The sequence below is a fragment of the Stegostoma tigrinum genome, chromosome 23 (assembly GCF_030684315.1).
Source record: "Stegostoma tigrinum isolate sSteTig4 chromosome 23, sSteTig4.hap1, whole genome shotgun sequence".
Lineage (NCBI taxonomy): Eukaryota > Metazoa > Chordata > Chondrichthyes > Orectolobiformes > Stegostomatidae > Stegostoma > Stegostoma tigrinum.
Window position 1 is genome coordinate 42,917,747 of NC_081376.1, and position 20,368 is coordinate 42,938,114.

General features: G+C 44.0%; 1 protein-coding gene across 1 annotated transcript in view; it reads right to left on the reverse strand.

Annotated features, from left to right (window-relative positions):
* Window positions 1-854: 854 nt before the first annotated feature.
* LOC125462276 (cytoplasmic phosphatidylinositol transfer protein 1-like) overlaps window positions 855-20,368 on the reverse strand; it is a 215,667-nt gene continuing 196,153 nt past the window's right edge. The window contains exon 10 of the mRNA XM_048552115.2: window positions 855-3,742. Within this exon, the coding sequence (XP_048408072.1) occupies window positions 3,477-3,742 (266 nt within the window). The 3' untranslated portion in view covers window positions 855-3,476. The remainder of the gene's footprint in view (window positions 3,743-20,368) is intronic.

The window sequence follows — 20,368 nt, forward strand, 5'->3', positions numbered from 1 at the left end:
TGGCAGGTGGGACCAACTTCTGTTGAGAATCCAATTTTATTTCTTGCATTCTTTCAAAGACAAGGCCAGTATCCACTGCCCATCCGTTACTGATGTTGGTGAGGCCTCTCATGGAGTACTGTGTCCAATTCTGGTCGGCCTGTTATAGGAAAGATACTATTAAGCCTGAGAGAGTTAAGAGATTTAGCAGGATGTTGCCAGGAATGGAGGGTTTGAGTTGTAAGGAGAGGCTGGATAAGCTGGCACTTTTTTCAATGGAGCATGGGAGGTTGAAGGGTGACCTTTTAGAGGTTTATAAAATCATGAGGGGTATAAATAAGATGAATGGCAGGTGTCTTTTACCCAGGGTGGGGAAATTCAGGACTAGGAGACACATTTTTAAGGTGAGAAGAGCGAGATTTAAAAAAATTGAGGGGGAATTTTTACACAGAGTGGTTCTTGTGTGGAATAAACTTTCAGAGGAAGTGGTGGATGTGGTACAGGTGCAACATTTAGATAAGTACATGAATAGGGGATGTTTGGAGGATATGGGCCAAGTGTAGGGAGGTGGGACTAGTTTAGTTCCGGATTATCGATGGTATGGTCCAAAGAGTCTGTTCCTAAGCTATATGTCTTTATAACTGCCTCTGAGAAGGTGGTTGGTCAACCATCTTCTTAAATTGCTGCAATCCTTCTGGTACAGGTAGACCCACAGGTCTACTGAAGGAGGGAGTTCCAGGCTTTTGACCCATCAAAGAGAATGAGGCTTTACATCAACGGACTCCTTAAAAAAACAAACAACATTTGTTTGCAATTTGTTTTATACAGAATAGCATATTGGCTTCAAATACAAGAAACAGCTCATTGCAAAATCATTGCTTTGCACATTTCTTTTATTAAAAGAGTAACTACACAATGGTCTTAATGAATATAAGCAATCCCTTATTCCTCAGTACACTTCATGAAGCTTAACTATAACTTAATCCCTAAAGTTCAAAACCAAGAACCATTAATATCTAGTAATATATTCATTTACCACCATGAACAACATTTATAATGTAGAAAGCCAAGACATTCCTTCACTTCCTGTGATATTAATGCATTCAACTAAAATTATACATCTTCTGTACTATTTACAGCTACTGCAACAGACTCTCTTATGAAGGCCAGTCAAAACTGCTTACATTACATTTCTTTATATACACAATGTTAACTCAGCCTTGCATGATGATTTCAGTGGGTTAGGCAGTCTTTTTGTAGAAGGTAGCAAGTGTACACAGTGCCATTAATTGTACAGTCTGCTTCACATAGGAATAGCACGGGTGCATTTCAACACGAGTCACTCTGAATAAACAGCAGTTTCAAGAATGTGGAAAGTAAGATCAGATTTTCAAAGAAAAGGTTGCCAGGGAACATCCTCCAAGTCGTATTGACCCAGGTAAATTAATAATTAGTGCCTCATTTAAAGTTTTACAGTCTTCTCTTTTAATTGTCTTAGGTACACCAAAACCAGAAGCATTAATCTTTGCTATTGAGTCATGTTGGAAAAAAATAGTGATTTTTAAAAAAAAAATCTTCATCCCCTTGATTCTTTCTGAGATGTCATGCCTTGCCTGAACAATTGTCTAGCCTCATGATTTGTTAGACCAATTATTTAGAACTACCTCTGTTTGGTGAAAAAAAGTTGGTGTTTCTTGCCAGCGTGACGGGAGATCCTGAACTAGCACTTAGGAACTTCCCACAGTACTGTACAGGCTCTGCCATCTGGGGAAATTCAAATTAATTGTGTTTTTCCAAGTCTTCATAGAATATCAGAAATTAACATTACCAATAAAAAAAATCATGCTTACGATGCAAACAATAACTGTTTCAATTTATTAAAGTGATTCAGGTCATTTAAATGTAAAGTCTGAGTAAGTGATGCAGGCTATCACACTGCATTATCAGCGATATCGAATACTGGTCCATCAACTCTAGCTGATGAAAAACCAGAATCCAGGTCCTGGAATGAAGCAGTTAACCTCCTCATGGAAAGAAGATAGCCAAACAGTTCTGCTTCAGTCAGGTCTACGGGAGGTCCCCGTCATGATCCACTGTTGCTTTCATCCAATCACGTTTCCTTTCTGTGTCTTGCAAGTGTTGGTGACTCAGGAGCTGCTGTGTTTGGAATGTTATACAAAGTAGAGTGACTGCAAGTTCTTAAGGGTCTGTTGGTAACATGACTGGCTTAGTTCACTTGCACGCTACAAAGCCTGTGGCACCACAACAGTAAAACGCACATCGGTCGAGAAATGAAACACAACAAAAGGGTTGGCCTCCAACAACCACAAACCTCGTCCTTTCTGCTGGGTCTGACTCAAACCAATTGCATATTCCAAACCAATACCTATTGACTTCATTTATATCAAAGACAGGGTGGCCTGTGACTGGGGGTGGGGGTTTGGGTGCGGAGGGTGAGAGATTCCATTCTGCTTACCAGATGGATTTTAAAGGCATTTAAGATTCTAGATCGAAAGGAAGCCTGAGAGAGGCACACAGTTTGACAGGGCTCAGAAAAAGGAATGAATTCCGGTTAGAAACCCATTGCAAAGAGGTTTTATTCTACTGCAGAAAGGGGAATATCCTGTTTGAATGACAGATTGGATGCTGCAATTGGGGGCAATAATTGCAAACAGATGCAAATCGAAACAAAACGTAAGGTGAGAGGTGGATGGCCAGAGGCGAGTGAGACACTGTCAACCAAATGTCAAACATCACCGAAAGCTTTTCCATGGGATTTCAGAGACACTTACCCAGATATGGGAACATGACTCAACCCATTAGAAGACTGAAGCTTTTACACAGTGAGGAGATGTTGTGCCTGGGCAGAGAAATTGGGGCACACAGCAATGAAATGGCTTTACCGTAAATACTATTGGCAAGTGATGCGGCAATAAAATCAAAGGTTTAATAACCAGCTTGGGAATACCATACTGTGGGGACCTTATGGTTTTGATTCATTGGGTGTGTGCGAAACTTCATTCTGATTTCCTTAAAGCCTGCAAACAGGAGTGAGCTTGCACCATGAGTGAATTCCTATTGAGCAGCAAGACTTTGGTTCACTCCATCTTTCTCCTTTCTAGCATTGAGGCTAGGTTATAAACTAAAAATGCATTTATGTGACAATGTACGCTATCAATCATGCTAATACTAAGTCCTGAGTCTGCCTAAAAGTCCTAACAAGGAATGATAAGAGAGTGTAGTAAAATACTGAAAAAGAACATTGCCTCATCTGAAATCCTTATCTCAAATTCAGAATGCTAATCTTAATGGCCAGTCAGCATTAACGCAGGCTTGCTGTTGTAAAGATCACTGCCCAACATCTTTACAGGCTAAAGCTTTAGAGAACCCCTTAACAGATGGCTTCTTTTTTTGTTTTCTCAGTTAAGTAGCATTAGGTAAATTCAATAACTGGAAATTCACAGAAACAAAGCCCCCAGGTTGGCATGGAGGTGGTACTACTTATTGGTCGAGCGCTCTCTGAGCTCTGGCAGCGTCAGCATTTCTGGGGCAGACTTCTTCCGTGGTCTGTCCTTTGGAACAGTGAGGAAATCAGGTGGGTCTCCACTGAGCGGTGTGGACGGTGCACTGGCAGGTGCACTGCGGGTAGCTGGAGGCTGGGCAGCTTCGCTGACGGAGATAGTGGGGGCCATAATTCCGATCTTCTCATTCGTCGCTTCCTGCGTTTGCTTTTCATACTGCCGAACCTCGTCCATCGTCATATCTGCCGAAAGCAACCAGGGGTGGGTGGGGATAAAGAAACAACAGGTGAGCCGCATTTTACAGAACTTCTCGCGTACAGCAGGGTTCGGAGGTTTTATGTCTGTCGTCTTTGCAAACCCTTCAGATCTGATCAAGAAAAATTGCACCTGTTGAGTAAAAACAAAATCCCACTCTTTATAGATAACCTCATCTTCCGATATCATGTTAAACAGGCTGATTTTTTAGGCAAGTGAAGTCTTTCAGAGATTTGTGTGCTTCATTGTCAATCTATAACTTATCACAAACACCAGTTTCCTTGACCCCTTTCAGAACCTTTCCCTATCCAGGAAGAGACTCCTAACTGAGGACAACTGCAGTTCTTTGCGAATAAAATAAATTACAAAAGGCAAAACAATTACCCATTGTGTGTGTGTGTGTGTGTGTGTGTGTGTGTGTGTTGTGTGTGTGTGCGTGAGTGTGTGGGTGTGCGTGTGTGTGTGGGTGTGCGTGTGAGTGGGTGTGTGTGAGCGCGTGAGTGTGCGTGTGTGTGAATGCGTGTGTGTATGTGTGTGTGTGAGCGCGTGTGTGTGCGTGTGAGTGTGTGTGTGAGCGTCTGTGTGTGAGTGCGTGTGTGGGTGCACGTGAGCGCGTGTGTGTGAGTGTGTGTGTGCGTGTGAGTGTGTGTGTGTGTGCACGCGTGTGAGTGCGCGTCTATGTGTGTGTGTGCACGCGCGCGTGTGTGCGCGTCTGTGTGTGTGTGCACGCGTGTGTGTGCGCGTCTGTGTGAGTGCGTGTGTGCACACGCGTGTGTGTGCGCTTCTGTGTGTGTGTCTGTGTGTGTGTGTCTGTGTGTTTGAGTGTGTGTGTGTGCGTCTGTGTGCTTGTGTGTGTGTGTGTGTTTGTGTGTGTGTGTCTGTGTGTGTGTGTCTGCGTGTGTGTGTGTGTGCATGTGTGTCTGTGTGTGTGCGGATCTGTGTGTGTGTCTGCGTGTGTGTGTGTGTGTGCGCGTCTGTGTGTGTGTGTGTGTGTCTGTGTGTGTGTGTCTGCGTGTGTGTGTGTGTGTGTGTGTGAGTGTGTGTGTGTGCCTGTGTGAGTGTGTGCGTGTGTGTGTCTGTGTGTGTGTGTGTGTCTGTGAGTGTGTGTGTGTCTGTGTGTGTGTTTGTGTGTGTGTGTGTATCTGTGTGTGTGTCTGTGTGTGTGTGTCTGTGTGTGTTTGTGTGTGTGTGTGTGTGTGTGTGTATCTGTGTGTGTGTCTGTGTGTGTGTGTATGTGTGTCTGTGAGTGTGTGTGTGTGCATGTGTGTGTGTGTCTGTGTGTGTGTCTGTGTGAGTGTGTGTGTGTGTCTGTGTGTGTGTCTGTGTGTGTGTGTCTGTGTGTGTGTGTCTGTGTGTGGTTGTATGTGTGTGTGTGTGTTTGTGTGTGTGTCTGTGAGTGTGTGTGTGTGTGTCTGTGTGTGTGTGTGTATGTGTGTGTGTCTGTGTGTGTGAGTGTTAGTGTGTGTGTGTGTCTGTGTGTGTGTGTGTGTGAGTGTGTCTGTGTGTGTGTCTGTGTGTGTGTGTGTCTGTGTTTGTGTGTGTGTGTCTGTGTGTGTGTGTGTTTGTGTGTGTGTGTGTCTGTGTGTGTGTGTTTGTGCGTGTGTGTGTTTGTGTGTGTGTCTGTGTGTGTTTGTGTGTGTGTGTGTGTTTGTGTGTGTGTCTGTGAGTGTGTGTGTGTATGTGTGTGTGTCTGTGTGAGTGTGTGTGTGTCTGTGTGTGTGTGTGTTAGTGTGTGTCTGTGTGTGTGTCTGTGTGTGTGTATGTGTGTGTGTGTCTGTGTGTGTGTCTGTGCGTGTGTGTGTGTGTGTGTGTGTGTCTGTGTGTGTGTCTGTGTTTGTTTGTGTGTGTCTATGTGTGTGTGTGTTTGTGTGTGTGTGTGTGTCTGTGTGTGTGTGTCTGTGTGTGTTTGTGTGTGTGTGTGTGAGTGTGTGTGTGTGTGTGTGTGCGTGCATGCTGGGGGCGCTAGAACATTTATTAAAACCCACCACCAAAAGGGTGGAACAAGGCAGGGGGTGGGGTATATCAAACCCTAATAGGACGGGTACAAAATGCACCCAAACCCCGTGATGCCCACCTGTCCTTCAAGCACACGGCTGAACATTATGTCCTCCTTATCCAATGAAGTTTGGGATTATGTCTGGCACGGACTGGTTGGACCTGTTTCCATGTCATATGTCTCCATGACCACCTGGGAAAAGAACCCAGCTCTTATTTTAAACAAGTTAATCCCCCGCCAATGAAAGATTTCTCCCAAATAATGAAATGACAAACTCTGCCTAATAGGAGGAGTGCAATTGAGAGACTAATATAGGCCAGAACACTGGGGAGAACCCCTTGCTGTTCACATTGTACCCAAGAACGAAGTCAGAGCCTCAGTTTAACGTCTTGCCCAAAATACAACACCTCTGACAGTGCTGCCTCTCCTCAGTACTGCACTGGGAATGTCAGCTCGCAGTGTGTACCTGATGCTCTAGACAGGGACTTAAACCCTGTTTTCAAAATTTAAAAATAAACAACCTACCATACAAAATCATCCAGTTACAAACAGTGGGGCATTGTAATAATGTCAAAAAAAATCAAAAAGGTGGGGAGAATAGTGTTGGAGAATGAAATAATGCACTCTAATTCCTGCAGTACAAACCCAGGTCTGTTTTTTTAGACCCAATTAAGAAACAACAAACTCTACCCACTGTTGGAAGCCAGTTCTTTCTTTAAAATCATGGTCATATTCATATATGTCTTATTCACAAGTCTGGGGAAGACATTATTCATTGGCATCCATCATTCCAAAACAACGCAGATCAAGTCCTTCAATATCCAGACCAAATATTGTGGGAAATTTAAGGCTACTCAGTGATACAAGATTAATTCCAATTAGTATATTGCCATGTTGCTTTGAAGCTTTCAACAGCTCCTACTCAATGTTAGCAGTTCAGAACTTTTGAGAAGCCCAGAGTGTTGAAGATCATTTGTTGAAACTTCTCCTTCTGGGAGCTGCTAATCAGCATGTTTTCCAATGCTTGGAAGATTTGTTAGGAAGCTCTCTGTTGAATTTCTCACATGCACCTTGTCTGAAAGAGACAGCATCTTGGGAGCTGGCATCTGTTGAAGTCTTTTCCCATCGCAGGGAGGGAACTCAACCAAATGATGGAGATATAAATTTTGTATTAATATCAATATCATCTGATATGGTTTATGTCATTTCATGTGGGTGTGGAGATGAGTAAAAACAAGCTGTCCAGATAGTTTTCCCTAAAGCGAGGGCTTCATGAAGTCAGTAAACTGTGGGTTTAAGTCCCTGTCTAGAGCATCAGGTACACACTGCGAGCTGACATTCCCAGTGCAGTACTGAGGAGAGGCAGCACTGTCAGAGGTGTTGTATTTTGGGCAAGACGTTAAACTGAGGCTCTGACTTCGTTCTTGGGTACAATGTGAACAGCAAGGGGTTCTCCCCAGTGTTCTGGCCTATATTAGTCTCTCAACCAACAACAGTAAAACCGATACAAAAACTGAAATTGCTCAGCAGGTCTGGCAGCATCTGTGGAGAGAAATCAGAGTTAACATTTTGGGTCCAGCGACCCTTCAAAATGTATGATTTGCCTGTCACCTTATTGTTGTCGGTAGGAGCTTGCTGTGCACAAATTGACTATCACACCCCCTACATTATAACAGTGCTGGATTGGCTATCAAATTCTTTGAGATGACCCTGTAATTGTGAAAGGCGCTAAATAAATGCAGCTTCTACCTATTTTAAAATGAGTTCCATGACTGACAGTAGATAGGGTGACATTGTGTGAAACAGCGAATAACATTGCAGACAAATGCAGACGCAGGAACACTGATAAATCAAAGTGAGGTTTTCTCATCAGAAAATAGCATTCTCCATCTGTGGAACATAAAGATGAGGCAGAAAACATTTTTCCAAGCCGGTGAACTGCATCATAATTCCTCAGCCTTAGAGCTCCACTGCGTCCAGATGAATATATCTGCAACCTAATGAACAAAAGCACTTGGAAGTGTGTTTTATGTATCTTAGATTAGCACCCTGCTCTTACATACAGGTTCAGAAGAAAACTGCATTAGCTACATGAATATTTGCATAACTCACTTAGACACATGACTAGAGTCTCACCTGAATGAAGTTTAATCTATTTTTACTGTCAGTGGGGCAGATATCCAATTCCTCTCTGCGTCTGCTTTTATAAATAAGTCTATAATATTGTAAAATTTTAAGTAAAAAACACACCTCTTCTTGACTTAAGTGTCTTTCTCTACAGGTCATTATTCGTGATGTACAAGGAAACAACTCAAAACATCAGAATGAGATATACACAGTATATACTGTGTATACCACCCTACAGTATATACCACCCTATATCAATATATCACTACATTGGTGGGAATTCCATCACCAAAAGTTCCACTCCAAGCCACTCACCATTCTGAATTGGAACTACATCATCATTCCTTCACTGTGCTGGATCAAATTTCTGGAATTCTTGCCTTCAGGGCATTGTGAGTCAACTCACAGCAAGTAACCTGTAGAGGTTCAAGAAGGCAGCTCAACGCCATTTTCTCAATGGGCAACTAGTGATGGTCAATAAATGCTTGCCAGCCAGTGATGCCCGCACCCCAAAAGTAAATTTAAAAACTTCTTCTATTACTACCCCTGGGGGTTTGTTAGCTGAGTTGGCTGCGTGGCTAGTTTGCAATGAAGAGTAATACCAACAGGGTTGGTTAAATTCCTACACTAACTGAAGTTAAAACAAAGGACTTTGCTCCTGAATGCATCCCCTTTCTAAGGTGTGATGGCCTGTAGGTTAAACCACTGCCATTCATCACTCTTTAATGAAAGAGCAACCCAATTGTCTGATTTGACTGTGGCAACTTTACCATTACTGCTGTGTGCAATGCAACAGTCTGAATATTCAGACAGTGGGAACACCCCAACTCTAGGGCCTTACCAGAAACGTAGGGGAAACATTCCCCTGCTGGAAATTCCTGACAGGGGATCCAGAACAAAGACATTGATACTGAATAACCTGGTCTTAAAAAGTCCCCACTGGAACCCAAATGTTTCAAAACGTGCACTAAACCATTGGAATAAGACTCACAGCTTTGTTAAATAGATTTATTTTGGTAAATCTTTCGAAACATATCAGCTGTGTGGAACTTGTTGGGTACTGTTCATGACTTCTCGATGTGCTCGTCCTGATATTTTTTGGGTGCAAACCTACTGAATTCCAGTAGGGGGCTCCCAAAGCCTTGGGCTTCACATTTGCAGAAAAAAACTATACAGCTCGGAAAGAGGAGACTGTGCTCAATCAAATGGCCCTAAACATTACTTCAATTCTTTTCTAGCTCTAACCAACCTCCTGTTAAATACATTCTGTGCTATTTGCTTTAACTGCTCCATGTGGCAGTGATTTCAACCTTCTCATCACCCTCAGGGTAAAGATGTTTCTCTTAAATTTTCAATTAAATTTACCACCCTCCAGTTCTGGCCCCCAGTTTTGGTCTCTTTCATAACAATGAGTATTCAGTCCAAGTAAGTACGACATAAGACAGCATGATGTAGGGGGGAGGCAGTAACATACTGGTAATGTCATGGGACGAACAATCCAGTATCACAGAACCCCCTAAACTGTGGAAGCAGGCCATTCAGCCCATTGAGTCCACACCAACCCTCCAAAGAGCATCCTGCCAGACCACCCCTCTACCCTATCATCCTGCATTTCCCGCGGCTAGTCTACCAAACCTGCATATCCCTGGACACTATCGGCAATTTAGCATGGCCAATCCACCCTAACCTGCACAATTTTGGACTGGGGGAGGAAAGCCTCATACAGACAATGGGGAGAAAGCGTCCCAGGTACAGATCGTCACCCGAGAATGGAATCAAACCCAACCCCCTGGCAGTGTGAGGCAGCAGTGCTAACCACTGAGCCCATGCAATTTTCTGTAGGCCGTGGGTTTAAATCGCAGCAAAGCACCCCGTGGAATTGAATAAATAAATTGGAGCTATGAAAGCTGATCTCAGTGATGGTGACCATAACAACTATCATTGATTGATGTTTAGAAACACATTTACCATCTGCTATCCTAACCAGGTGTGGTTTTTATGTGATTCCAGACCCACAGTAACAGTGGTTGATTCTGACTATCCCGTGAAAGAGCCTCACCAAGCCAGACCATCAAAAGCAATTAGTGCCAGGCACTAAATACTGACCTGGCCAATATCTCCCACGTTCCATGAAACATTAAGTTTGCGAAAATGTAGGTGAGGGAAGTTAAAAGGAGAACAATGAAAACTGTCAGCTTGAAATTTCTTCCAACTTGAATTGTGTGCTGTCACGAGCATTATCAAAGGCTCATCTCCTTCAGATAAGTGTGTGCTGAACAGTTTGAAGAAAAAAAGCCAGCAATTCACAGTCTTAATAATAGAAGAAAAAGGGATGGAAGAACAGAAGATGAAAATGCCTGCTATGTCTGAAAAGGATTGCAACAACAGAAAGCTGTTTCTAATTCTATTGTTTCTCATTATAAAATGACTTGGTTCAGAGATAAACAGAAATACAAAGGTTTCATGCTGCAAATGTACGCCAGGTCCAATCAAAGACAACAATCCTTGAACATTTCAGCGTTTTCTGAAATCTCTGTCAAAGCAACAATAAAAAAACAGAGATAATGGGAACTGCAGATGCTGGAGAATCCAAGATAACAAAGTGTGAAGCTGGATGAACACAGCAGGCCAAGCAGCATCTTAGGAGCACAAAAGCTGACATTTCGGGCCTAGACCCTTCATCAGAAAAAGGGTCTAGGCCCGAAACGTCAGCTTTTGTGCTCCTCAGATGCTGCTTGACGTGCTGTGTTCATCCAGCTCCACACTTTGTAATCAAAAAACAAAGCTGGGTTCTTCCTCTTTCAGAGTCTGACAGACCCACTGAAGCATTTACTTCTTCTTTGTTAATGCCAAACGTAATCAAATTCCTTTTGGCGATTAGAACACTGCTCAACAAGAAATAAAGATGACACTTGAATGAAAAGTGTTCTTCTGCCATCTTTCAGCAACACTTGTGCGGCTCTAAATGCACTTCACTTTTTCAGCGAAATACTATAAAATTAGGCTGTCAACTTGTCATCAGATGAAGAACGCGTACAAAAAAGACATGCTGTCTTTGTGAGAATCGTCACTTTTCACATTAGCTGTCAGAATCGAATCTGCAAGGACCCACAACGTACAAGTCAGCCCCAGTAGCTTTCATCTGCAGCTGCTGGGGCTGTGGTATACACATTTAAAATGCACCCAAGAAATAATAATTACGGTATGTAATGTTTATGAAAAGCCCATTTCTTTAAAGGACTGCATGTCGTTTTGTTGGCATCACACAAATGTTGATGTATCTGAACTAAAATGAGGGCTAAAAATGAAACAGAAAATAAAAACCATACGGCTAATTCAGTTCTGTCATGATCAGTTACTGCAAGTAGACATGGATGCAGTTATAGAGATAACAAGGTGTAGAGCTGGATGAACACAGCAGGCCAAGCAGCATCAGAGGAGCAGGAAAGCTGATGCTTCGGGCGCAGACCCTTCTTCAGAAATGTATGGCTAGCGCTGATTTAAACCTAACAGTAGGGATACAGCAGACAGCTGAGTCACCATCTCCCTTCTTGCACTGTTAACCAAAACAAAATTCAGCTCTTAAGAGCTTACACAAGTCAAATCTCGTGTTCTGAGGTAAGACAACACTGGAACATTGAGTCATAGAGTCATAAAGCACAGAAACAGACCCTACAGTCCAACTAGTCCATGCCAATCATAATCCCAAACTGAACTAGTCCCATCTGTCTGCACTTGGCCCATATCCCTTCAAACATTTCTTATTCATGCACTAATCCAAACATCATTTAAATGTTGTAACTGTACCTGCAACCACCACTTCCTCTGGAAGTTCAATCCACACACAAGCCACTCTCGGTCTAAAAATATCAGCCCTCGTGTCCTGATTTAAATCTTTCTCCTCTCACCTTAAAAACTTGACCCTTGTCTTGAAATCCCACACTCTAGGGAAAAGACACCTGCCATTCATCTTATCTATGCCCCTCATGATTTTATAGACCTCTCCAAGGTCACCCCTGAACCTCCCACGCTCCAGTGAAAAAAAAAGTCCCAGCCTATCCAGCCTCTGCTCATAACTCAAGCCCTCCATTCCCGGCAACGTCCTGGTAAGCCTCTTCTGAACCTCTCCAGCTTAATAATACCCTTCCTGCAATTGGCTGTATATATCATTGGCACACTTTAAAGGATAGACCTGCACTGGGCAGGACTGCAGCAACAGTGAAAGCAAGGAAGCATGAGAAAAGATTAGGGGAGCTTCAATTCTCCAGAACAGAAACAGTTAAGATTAAGAGAGATTTTGTTGATAAGGTTTTAAAAGGCAAGCGATAGAAAATGTGCAAAAAATTCCCAAAATGGAATACAAATTCAAAGCAGATCTCAGAAAAGGGGTGCTTAAAGTTTGGAATTAGGTGCTAGAAATCATAATAAGAAAGTTTGGTATGCAAATGGATATGAGGTTTGACAAGTGTACTAGCACAGGGATACACATCTTTAGACTGAAAATGTTCTTTTATTTGTCTTATGCAATTCTGAAAAGAAGGCTATAGCAGAGGGCTTTTGAAATATTGCTTGAAGCCACTTTGAGGTAATCAAGGACTGCTACAGAAGTGGATTATGATGTTGTGAACATGAGACGATCATGAGATAGATCAAGTGCAATAATTGGGTTGTTGTGTTGGCTTATAAGGATGTGCAATTACACTAAAATGACCCTCAAACATATTTATTATTGCTAAATGCTACCATTAATCATTGAAAGGGTTTCCCTGGCCTGGTGCCAATAAAAAGTGGGAAGTCTGGTACTTGCTAACAAAAGCTATGGAGATATCTTCAGACTTTGCAAAGAGTGTTCTATCAAAAAACACTGGGTTTTGGCAGGTACATCTTTCTGCTGGTGGGAGATAGATGACCTGGGGATCGTTTCTTATTCAGGATAATGGGAGGCAAGCGATTCTGTCGGGATTAATGGGAAGGTGGCAGGCAATGCAGCTTAATTCTTTAAAACAGTTCTGACTAGATGATGGGAAAGGAAAGGATGGTCACGTCTTTACAGATCAGTATTTCAGAGATGACCTGATGACCTTCATTGCTACAGAACATGACTGTGGTTTCTAGCCACAAGTGAGATATGAAACTATTGAGGAATCCTGTTTAACATCAGTGCCCGTGAATATAGCTCTCCAAGAATGATAAAAACTCGGGAAAGTTTGAGGGGAGGTGGATTGTCAAACCTCACAGAACATTGGGACAGCTCATTTACTTCTCTTTCAGTCATTTTCAAAGGTTATTGACCTCAAGCTCCATGTGGTTCAAATTGGAATTTCCAAGAAGGCATGTCTTATGCTATCCGGAATGTGGATTCTACCACCAAAATTCACTTCAGGGTAGCGAGTCACTTAGAAAGCCAGACGTTACTTCTGAAAAATACTCAATCAGTAATGTGATCAATAACATCATTGCCTTGATCTGTGGCTTCTGATTTCCCAGGGGAATTGCTAGCTCTACAACTCCACGTAGGAACCGCGTGCTCTAGATGGTCTTGGTATTTTTGATCTGAGGAGGTTGGCAGGAATCAGCCACCTGTTGGCCAGCCCATTGCCCTGGAATGAAATCGGTCATAGGGATAACTGAGAACGGAGACAGGTTGTGACAAAGGCCAGCCCAGTGCTCTGACATTTTGTTGCAGCAAAGGAAGTAAAAAAGAATAGTTGCAGTAAAAAAGAATAAAACAAGAAGCAGCCCTAACCCCTCGCATCTTCCCCATACACCACCCATATCACCCTATGCAACCTCAAGTCTCCTCCAACGAACACCATGGTCTTCTATATGCCCCACGCCAACTCACATGAAGTCACCCCCTTTCCCCTTACATCCTTCATGTCAACTCACCCAGTATCCACCACTGACAGACCCCAGGACCCATGCTGAGATTAAATCATGTTCCTACGTATTCATTTATGCATTTGTCATTGAAAACAGAGCACTCTCAGCAGTAAAACAAAATCTTAATTTAACTTCCTTCAACTACATAATCCCGTATACAAGCAATATTTGTAATCGTAGTCCCGCTTCAAAGACTTTAAAAGCTGTTAATCAAAATGTGAATTGACTGGCGCTTAGCACCGAGAAGGACAGATTATAAAATTGGTGATGCAGGCCAAATCTATAATGATAGTCCTCAGGCAACAGTCAGAATGATGTAGCGAGCACTAATTTTGTTTTAATACTGGGGACGGTTTGTTCAATAATTTAAAGGGCTGTTGATTTAAATGGCTTTGACCGCTCCATTGACAACTTGACAGTGGGAGTAAGCTTATAGATTCCTCTTCACACACAATTTAGGGGTAGGAAATGGCCTAGTGGTGTTATCCCTGATAATGGCAGATGGAAAGCAGTTTGAATTCATTTAAAATCTGCAATTAAGCGTCTCATTACGATCATGAATCCATTGCTGATTGTCAGGGAAAAACCCATCTGGTTCACAAACGCCCCTGAGGGAAGGAAATTACTGTGCTTACCTACATGTGACTCCAGACACACAGCAATGTGGTTGACTCTTAACTGCGCTCTGGGTAATTTGGGATGGGCAATAAATGCTGGGTTAGCCAGAGATGCCCACATCTAGTGAATGAATAAAAAAAGAACTCATGTCTACTTTTAACAATCCCAAAATGCAGTTGACCTTCCCAAAGGTGTTCTTGCACCTATCCAAAAGGTCTTTTATCTTTCTGAAAGCATACCCTAGCTCTCCAAAGTACTAAGCAAATTTTACATTTTCTCCTGATAGACTAAAAGCACACAAACGCTGCTTTGGACATCCCACTAGTGAAAACTGGATCTGATTTCATATGGTGTTGCCTGATTTACAGACATGCAAATTACAACCTGTTTGTGATTCCTTCACCTCCTCTCCTCCTTCCCTAAAAATTAAAGGGGTGCTAATTTCAGGGGCAGGTCTTCCAGAATTGCGTCTTTGTCATCATTTTGACTAAGTCAGGGACCCTGTCTTTATTAGAGAAATCACCCAACTTCCATTGAAATCAAAACCTGATCTCATTACCCTTAATGTGAACTACAACAGCTCTATCATTTCTCCAGCATCGCTGCAGCATATCAACGCAAACTTTGAATTGGAGAATGAATCTGAATACCCCACTCTTGTCTGAATAGCGCTGCACGTACTAATTGCGTCAATGTTCCGGTTACACATTTCAGCTCCTCCACGATGGTCTCTTAGGTATGGCTGACCCTCCCATAGGCTTTTCCCTCATCAGATAGAGTTGATCTTGATAAGTCCTTCAGATGACAGAAAGGACATAATGTGATGATACTGGATTAGGAAATCCAGTGCGTTCAAAACCAAGTGGTTTGAGAATTTGAACTGGATTTGAAAAAATAAACTTAAACTTTAAAAAAAATTAAAACAGGTGTTAATTAAAGTGACTGTGAAGCTGCCTTCATGTCAAGCTACTTCACTGTAATCCTTAGTAACAGTAACGTGCACATGTACACGTGACTCCAGTCCTGCACCATAGTGCTGCTACAAGCTGTGGTCAGGATGGCAGGAATGCAGTTGAACGTTCTGCACAGAATGCAACTCCAAAAAGCCTCTAGAGAGTCAATGCCACCGTGTGGGACTGGACTAACACTTCATTCACCACCGTAAGCAATCACCTCCTCCATCATGAACACATAGTGACAGTCACGTGTACTGTATATGCCCACTACAGCAGCTGGCCCAGGCTCCTTTAACAGCATCCTCCAAATCCACTGTTTCTGCCATCTTCCTTAAAACTGCTCTCTTGGGGTGTAGGTATCGCTGGCAAGGCCGGCCACCTTGAACTGCCGCAATGCACAGGGTGCAGATACCTCCACAGTGCTGTTAGGGTGGGGAATTTTAGGATTTTCACCCGGGAACACTGAAGGAATGGTGAGATATCTCCATGTGTGAATGGTACATGACTTGGAGGGGATGGTGTTCCCACGCGCCTTGTCCTTCAGGATGAGTGGTGGCGATGGAACTCAATCTGCACATCAATGAGCAGTTTGCTGCGGAGCATGTCCACTTGATCTGTTGACAAGATGAACAGTAGCAGATGCATGGGGGCACTATCTCAGAGACAATTCAGAAAGGGCAATAAATGTTGCCTTGGGAAGAAATTCACAGTTGAACAAAGATTGAAGGCCTGGCACTATCAGCTACTCTCTGGAAGCACGACCATCTGAGTGACCCAGAGCCAAAACTCAACTCAATTAAACTGAACAGAACATAACTGTCAGTAGAATTCAATCAGTTTCCTACCAATCGCTGCAGAAGAACTAAGTATGTAAACATCGCATGATAGTTTCTGTCACCGCCTCAAAAAGGAGTTTAATCATTGACAGATCACTCGCTGTGTGAGCATTTCATCAGATAATTACAGGCTCTGTCAAAGCTACTTCCATCACTGTTGCTTTTCCTTCTTTTTGAAATTGTTGAAAGAAAAGTGTGCTACATAATAATTCAATCCGCTCCCTTCACTTCTCCGCCTTCTCTACTTAAGGAGCAATGCATTGCTGAGGAACAAAAACAAAGTTGCTGGAAAAGCTCAGCAGGTCTGGCAGCATCTGTGAAGGAGAAAATACAGTTAATGTTTCGTGTCCAGTGACCCTTCCTCAGAACTGATGGTGGCTGGGAAAACATCACCTTATACGCAGGAAACAAGGAGGTGGGTGGGGTAGGGAGTAAACTATAGGATAGAGCCCAAAGAGAGAGAGAGACAGTTGGACAGACAAAGGAGTTGCTAATGATCAGGCTGGAAGGGTGAATAGTTGTTAATGGGGACTGTTGGCGACTAACAACAAGGGGTGTGTAATGGCTGGCTATGTGGTTACAAGGCCTGGTGTGTGGGGTGGGGGGCTGCGACATGGGAGAGTTTAGGTCCTAAAATTTTTGAACTCAATATTCAGTCCAGAGGGCTGAAGGGTCCCCAAGTGGAAAATGAGGTGGTGTTCCTCCAGCTTGTGTTGGGCTTCACTGGAACGCTGTAGCAAGCCAGAAGCCGAGATGTTGGCCAGGGAGCAGGATGGTGCATTGAAGTGGCAGGCTACAGGTAGTTCAGGGTCATTTTTGCGAGCAGAACGTAGATATTCTGTGAAGTGGTTGCCAAGTCTATGCTTTGTTTCCCCAGTGTAGAGGAGACCACATTGTGAACAGCGAATGCAGTAGACTAGAATCTGGGAAGTGCAGGTGGTGCTGCTTCACCTGGAAGGTATGTTTGGGCCCTTGGATGCTGGGGAGGGAGGAGGTAAATAGGCAGGTGTTACACCTTCGCTGGTTACAGGGGAAGGTGCCGTAGGGCTGTGGGAAGGTGTTGGGGTTGAAGGAGGTGTGTGGCCAGGGTGTCCCAGAGGAAACAGCCCCTGTGGACGGCAGACAAGAGAGGCGGGGGGAATATGTATCTGGTGGTGGCCTCTCACTGGAGGTGGTGGAAATGGTGTCTGATGATCTTCTGGATGTGGATGCTGGTGGGATGGTAGATGAGGATAACGGGTACCCTATCGCTGTTGCGGGAGGGAAGAGAACGGGTGAGGGCGGAAGTGCAGAAGATGGGTCGGACCCGACTGAGGGCCCTGTCAACAATGGAGCTGGGGAATCCTCGGCTGAGGAAGAAGGTGGACGTTTCGGAGGCTCCCATGTTGAAACTGGCCTCATCTGAACACACGCGACGGAGACGGAGGAACTGAGAGAATGGGATGGAGTCTTTACAGGAAGCAGGGTGTGAGGATGTATAGTTCAGGTAGCTGTGGGAGTCAGTGGGCTTGTAATGGATGTGGATTTGTAATGCCAGTAATATCCATTACAATCCCACAGACTTTCACAGCTACCTGGACTATAAATCTGCACACCTCACTTCCTGTAAAGACTCCATCCCATTCTCCGTTCCTCCATCTCCGTCATATATGTTCAGCTAAAGCCAACTTTGACAAATGTCCACTTTCTTCCTCAACAGAGGATTCCCCAGCTCCGTTGTCGACAGGGCCTCAACTAGGTCCAACCCATCTCCCACACTTCCGCCCTCTCCCCTTCTCTGCCTTCCCACAGCAGTGATTGGGATCCCCTTATCCTCACCTACCATCCCATCAGCATCCACATCCAGAAGATCATCAAACATCATTCCACCACCAGACATATATTCCCCTCCCCTCCCTTGTTCGCCTTCCGCAGGGACTGTCCCCTCTGGGACACCCTGGTCCACACTTCCTTCACCCCCAACACCTCCCCACAGCTCTCTGATTCCTCTGTAACCGACGAAGGTGTAACACCTGCCCATTCACCTCCTCCCTCCCCAGTATCCAAGGGCCCAAACATACCTTCCAGGTGAAGCAACACCACCTGTACGTCCCAGAATCTAGTCTACTGTATTCGCTGCTCACAATGTGGTTTCGTCTACACTGGGGAAATGAAACATAGACTTGGAGACTCCTTCACAGAACATCTCTGTTCTGCTCACAGAAAAGACCTGAACCACCTGCAGCTTGCCATTTCAACGCACCACCTTGCTCCCTGGCCAGCATCTCTACCTCTGGCTTGCTACAGTGTTCCAGTGAAGCCCAATGCAAGCTGTAGTCACCCAAACACATTATTAATGTGCTGTTCTTGACTTAACTGTGGTATCTGATACAAAACATGTTTACAGTCTGCATTTTGCTAACAATAAACCCTTCATTGTTGGGATGATTTCCTGTCTCCAAATTCAGTCAAAGCCAGAGATAGGACATCAGTTTAAATGGCTGTGTAGTTTTGGGCAAGGAAGTCACTGTGGGTTCAACTAATTGCTTCAGTATGAATAGCACGCAATCACAGAAATCTTGTGTGGCTCAGTGGTTAGCACTGGTGCCTCAGTGTCAGGAACCCACGTTCAATTCCAGCCTTGGATGACTGACTCTGTGGAGTTTGCATGTTCTCTGTGTGTTTGTGTGGGTTTCCTTCCTCAGTCCAAAGCTGTGCAGGTTAGGTGGATTGACCATGGGAGATGCAGGGATAACAAAGAGGGTTGGGTCCAGGCGGGCTGCTCTTTGGAGAGTTGGTGTGAATGGGATGGGCCAAATAGCATGATTCCACAATTCTAAATGTAATCAGGAAACTACTTCTTCTGAGGCAGCCCTGAGAGATCATAGGGGAGCTCTAATAAAGAGTTGTTGGCCCTGAATTGGTTTAACAGTTCTCTGTTGGTCCCACTCAAATTGCCTCAGATGAGACAGAGGGTATTTGCTGAAGTGGGTCAAGGATTTGGCTTGCCCCTTTGACATGGTTTCTAGTTTGGTGGGTCAGAGCTCAGCCTGGTTTGCCCTTTTATAGATGCTTCTTCTCCACTTTGGGTGGACCGGGACAACACATTCCCATGAGTTGTTGGAGACATTGCACTTTTCAGGGAGGGTTTGGGGATGTTCTTGATAGTTCAGGAGCTTCATCCAGTATATGTTTTTAAGGCTTGTTTAATTTATTCTGAAGGATGTGGTGTCACAGCTTTTTATTGGCCATTTATTGCTCATTGTTACTTCCATCACCATAGCAGGATGACAGAACTCCTTCCCTGAAGGGCATGTGTGAACCAGATAGGGTTTTACCACAATGACCTCTTCACTCCTGGTTGCTACTTGTCATTACGTAGCTCAGAGCAGACAACTTTTTCTGGAATCCCTGTAGCAGACATATGGAAAATGTTGGCCTGCTGAGAGAGCAGAAGCAACACTTTGATAGGACAGCATGAAGAAATGAGGGGTCTGAAACATAAGTGGAAATTGCAGGCCTGAGAGAGAAAGCAGATTTAATGTTTCAAGTCCAGCGACTCTTCATTAGAACTGATCATAGCTAGGAAAAGATTGGTATAAATGAAAAGAGTAAACGATGGGTGGAGATGGAGCCCAGAGACAGAGAAACGCAGCTGGGTCAGTTGGGGACAATCAATAGCTGCTAATGGGGACTGTTAGTGGCTGACAATGGGTTGTTTGTGGTGTCAGCCCATGTGATGACAGGGCCTGGGGTCTGGGTGTTGGGATAAGGACGTCTGAGAAGGTGCTCAGGTCCTAAAATTATTGAATTCCATACTGAGTCCAGAAGGCTGCAGGGTCCCCAAGCGAAAAATGAGCTGTTCTTCCTGGAACACTGCAGCACGCCTGAGAGCTGGCAAGGGAGTACGGTGGTGTGTTGAAGTGACAGGCAATTGGAAGCTTGGCGTCATTTTTGCAGACAGAACATAAGTGTTCTGCAAAGCAGTTATTACCCAGCGTGTGCTTTGTCTCCCTGTGGTAGAGGAGGTTTGATACTTGGGGTGTCGATCTGCGATGGCTACGGCTATTAGAATGTGCACACTGCCAAATGATTGGCAAGATTTTCGATGGTGACAATTTTTCAAGCATTTGAGATATTTGCTGCTTATTATTCAAGTCCCTGAGATGTACAGGGGGACAGGTATCACTGCAGTTGAGTGCCTATTGTCATTAAATA